Source organism: Schistocerca nitens, chromosome 4 (assembly GCF_023898315.1).
Source record: "Schistocerca nitens isolate TAMUIC-IGC-003100 chromosome 4, iqSchNite1.1, whole genome shotgun sequence".
NCBI classification, from domain to species: domain Eukaryota; kingdom Metazoa; phylum Arthropoda; class Insecta; order Orthoptera; family Acrididae; genus Schistocerca; species Schistocerca nitens.
In genome coordinates, this window is record NC_064617.1 from 565,636,293 (window position 1) to 565,639,849 (window position 3,557).

Consider the following 3,557-nt stretch of genomic DNA (forward strand, 5'->3'; position numbering starts at 1 on the left):
AATTACAAATCACATTAACCATTGCCATTTCCTTACAAACAATATTTTAAGAATGAATTTAAGACATTTCCAGTATCATGTCCATGCTATATGAACTTTCATATTCAATTTTACCAGCAGTGTGACAGCAAAAATCTCTTCACGCATAAATCACTGCTTTTGTTCATTGCTGAACCAACAAACAATTCCAAAATCTTAAAAATGGCCCCGAAACTGCAACTGTGTAAATCTGAAAGAGGTTGCAACCCCTTCAACAAACAATTTGTTAAGAAGGTATTTGCAAGCAATAGCTTTGACAAAATGCAAGTGACAGCTACAGCAGCAGAGATGCCTGTACCAAGGGAAAGGAGTTATTCTTCATGGTGGGGACAGGATTAGTAATTAAAGCTCAAGTTTCTGTAATGGCACAAGGCGCATGTGAAAATTTCATTCATCAAAAAGAAAAATCTTTTTCGAAGTCATAATAAAAGAAACGGTGGAAAAATAACATCATGTAAACATTTAACAGTTTTAGTTCATTTATTCATTTACCAATATTGAAATATTGGGACGTGTTTAAAGATACATAATGGGTTTTGAGCTTTACACTGATAACTTCTCAAATTAAATGCAATTGAAGCAGTCTTAAAGCCCTGTAGTACACATACCAGTTCCTTAGTCTAACGGCTCCAATACAATGTGTACAACAAAACAAATGTCACCTCAAATATATCGGCGGTCACCATGAACACTTTTGAATACTACCGCATATAGAACAAATTAACTTTACTGTTTATGAAACGTAGCGAAACATTTTAAAACTGTCGATTGACTGTTTAATGCTGCACAGTGGTGTGTTCATCTTCACTTTGATTGCTGGTCCAGAAACGCTGACAATGAGCGAACACATTGCTCATAACATTTATGGAAGCCTTTATCGTCACTGTCATAATACGGATCTCGAATTATTCTTTCTCCCTTTGGGTCAAAAGCACCTACGAGTTGTAACTGCGCTTTACTGCCTGCTGGTGCCTGATGTTTTAGATTCTCCATGTTCTCGTCATCCATTCCAAATATATAATCAAACTGATTGAAGTCATCCTTTCGAATCTGCCTAACGGTATGCTTATAATCAATACCATTGGCTTCCAAAGTACTCCGAGCCCTTTTGTCCGGAGCCTTACCCACATGCCAGGGCCCAATAGCAGCACTGTCAACAATCCATTTATCCGTAAGGCCTCTTTGCTTTAAAAGATTAAGAAACACAGCTTCTGCGATTGGTGATCTGCAAATATTCCCAAGACAAATAAAAAGTACAGCTTTCTTTTCACTGCTCATTTTACGTGTTTCAATGTACAATGTAACCACAATTCTCTAACTAGCAAACACAATATCACAACACTCGATCAAAGATGTTAAAATAAATTTTCTAACCAGGGTTGTGATATCCAGACAGCGCGATTCTCGTACCAACCTCATGAAATTCTCGTATTTTAATAAAAATTCTCGTACGTTTTGAAAATTTTTTATTCATATAGCTTTACAAAACCTTATTTACAAATGAATAAAACTATGAACAAGAATTTGTAATTATGAAACAAATTCGATGTCTACATCTTCTTCTTCCTGTTTCGTTTTATAAAGAGTGTCCGACGTCATTCTCTCGTACATTCCGTGTGTTGGCTCAAAAGTTACACATGTTCCGTTGTTTCCTGGTCGTTTTTTAATGCATTCAGAGGCAAGAAGTGCTCCATTCAGTGTACTGGTTTAGAGCATGTTCCTGATTTTGGTTTTCATTAGGTTTACCTAAAGTTGAACATGAAACTTCAATAACCTGACAAGTATTAAATCATATTATTTGTTTTGAATCACGTTCACACTTTTACTTATAAAATACTTTATTAAAATATACATACGTTCACTTCATAAAATACACACGAAGACTATCTATTGCGCCTCATCACTCACGCATATATACACAAACATAGCTGTCACCACAATCGATACTTCTCGAACATACTCGATATAACTTATTCTAGAACGATGTTCTGGAACTTTCTCATATCCGATATAAATGTATTACATAATTCCAACACACCTCCTTACATTTATATCGCGATGTTTAACATATTCCTAATTTTAATGAATTTTTCTTTACATAACGACTTTGTGAATATATCTGCAACATTTTCATTTGAATCTACTTTAACAATATCAATGAGCCCCTGTAAATAATACTCATTCACAAAATGGTAATGCACTTCTATGTATTTTGAATTCTTTCTATAATTACCAAACATCGCTATATTTAATGCTCCTGAATTATCTTCATATATGACAATAGGTTTTTCAAATTTAACATTAAAAATGTCTAAAATATCATGTATAAGTTTCACCTCGCTTACAGCTTCAGACAATGCTACATATTCTGCGAAAGTTGAAGCCTTTGTAACACTCGCTTGTTTTCTTGACTTCCAAAATACAACATTACCAAATAATCTAATTACATAACCAGAAGTTGACTTTCTATCCACACTATCACCTGCCCAATCTGAATCCACAAAACAATCTAATATCTCAGCACTTTCATTCCTACAATAGTTTAATTTCAAATCTTTAGTTAAATATAAATATTTCAAAATTCTCAAAGCATATTTAAAACTACTGTAACAACTTTGGAATCTGCTCAAGTAATTCACACTATAGCTAATATCTGGTCTAGTACCCAAACTTACGTACAAGAGTGCACCTATCAAGTTTCTATATCTAACGTCATTACAATCTTCATACGCTGGTTCTAACTTTAAATTTACTTCCATTGGAGTTTTGCACAAGATCGAATCTTCAATTTTATATTTCGCAGCTAACGAATCAATATACTTTTCTTGACTCAAACTCATAACTCTTGTTTCACAATCATAATTAATATCGATGCCAAGATATCTTTTTACCTCACCTAAATCTTTCATATTAAATCGTTTTGACAATAAGTTCGTAATCTTAACAATGTTTTCTTTTCTCACACAGCAAATGAGCAAATCGTCGACAAAAATAATCAAATAAATCAAGACATCTCCATCTCGCAATACATAAAGACAATAATCATATTTACTCCTTTTAAAACCTAAACTTCTTAAAAACTCGTCAAGACAATTGTACCAAGCTCGTGAGCTTTCTCGCAAACCATACAATGCTTTATACAATTTACAGACTCTATCCGTACCATCATCATATCCTCTTGGCTGCTTTACATAAACTTCAGATAAAACTTTACAATTTAGAAACGCAGTCTCTACGTCCATTTGTTCTATAACCAAACCTTCTTGACAACAGTATGACAACAAAATCTTTAATGTTTGCATATTGGTTACTGGAGAATAAATATCTTCGACGACTTCTTTTTGTTGAAACCCCCTGACAACTAATCTTGCTTTGCAAACACTTTCTGATTTCTTTGTGAAAACCCACTTTACATCAATGGCTTCTTTATCAACTGGTTTATCTACTAATTCCCATGTTTTGTTTTTGTTCAATCAATCAATTTCCTTATTCATCGCTTTTTCCCAATAATTTGAGTC

At 33.6% G+C, this 3,557-nt stretch overlaps 1 protein-coding gene and 1 long non-coding RNA gene across 2 annotated transcripts; both read right to left on the minus strand.

Moving 5' to 3' along the window:
• Positions 1-500: 500 nt before the first annotated feature.
• LOC126253345 (low molecular weight phosphotyrosine protein phosphatase 1-like) lies at positions 501-1,401 on the minus strand. Its single transcript, XM_049954614.1, has one exon. The coding sequence runs from the start codon at positions 1,315-1,317 to the stop codon at positions 844-846; it is 474 nt and encodes a 157-aa protein (XP_049810571.1). The 5' UTR covers positions 1,318-1,401; the 3' UTR covers positions 501-843.
• Positions 1,402-1,488: 87 nt separating this feature from the next.
• Positions 1,489-2,076, minus strand: LOC126253346 (uncharacterized). Its single transcript, XR_007545943.1, has 2 exons — positions 1,896-2,076; positions 1,489-1,785 (listed from the first exon to the last, which is right to left on the minus strand). It is a non-coding gene; the product is annotated as an uncharacterized LOC126253346 (long non-coding RNA).
• Between the last annotated feature and the right edge of the window lie 1,481 nt (positions 2,077-3,557).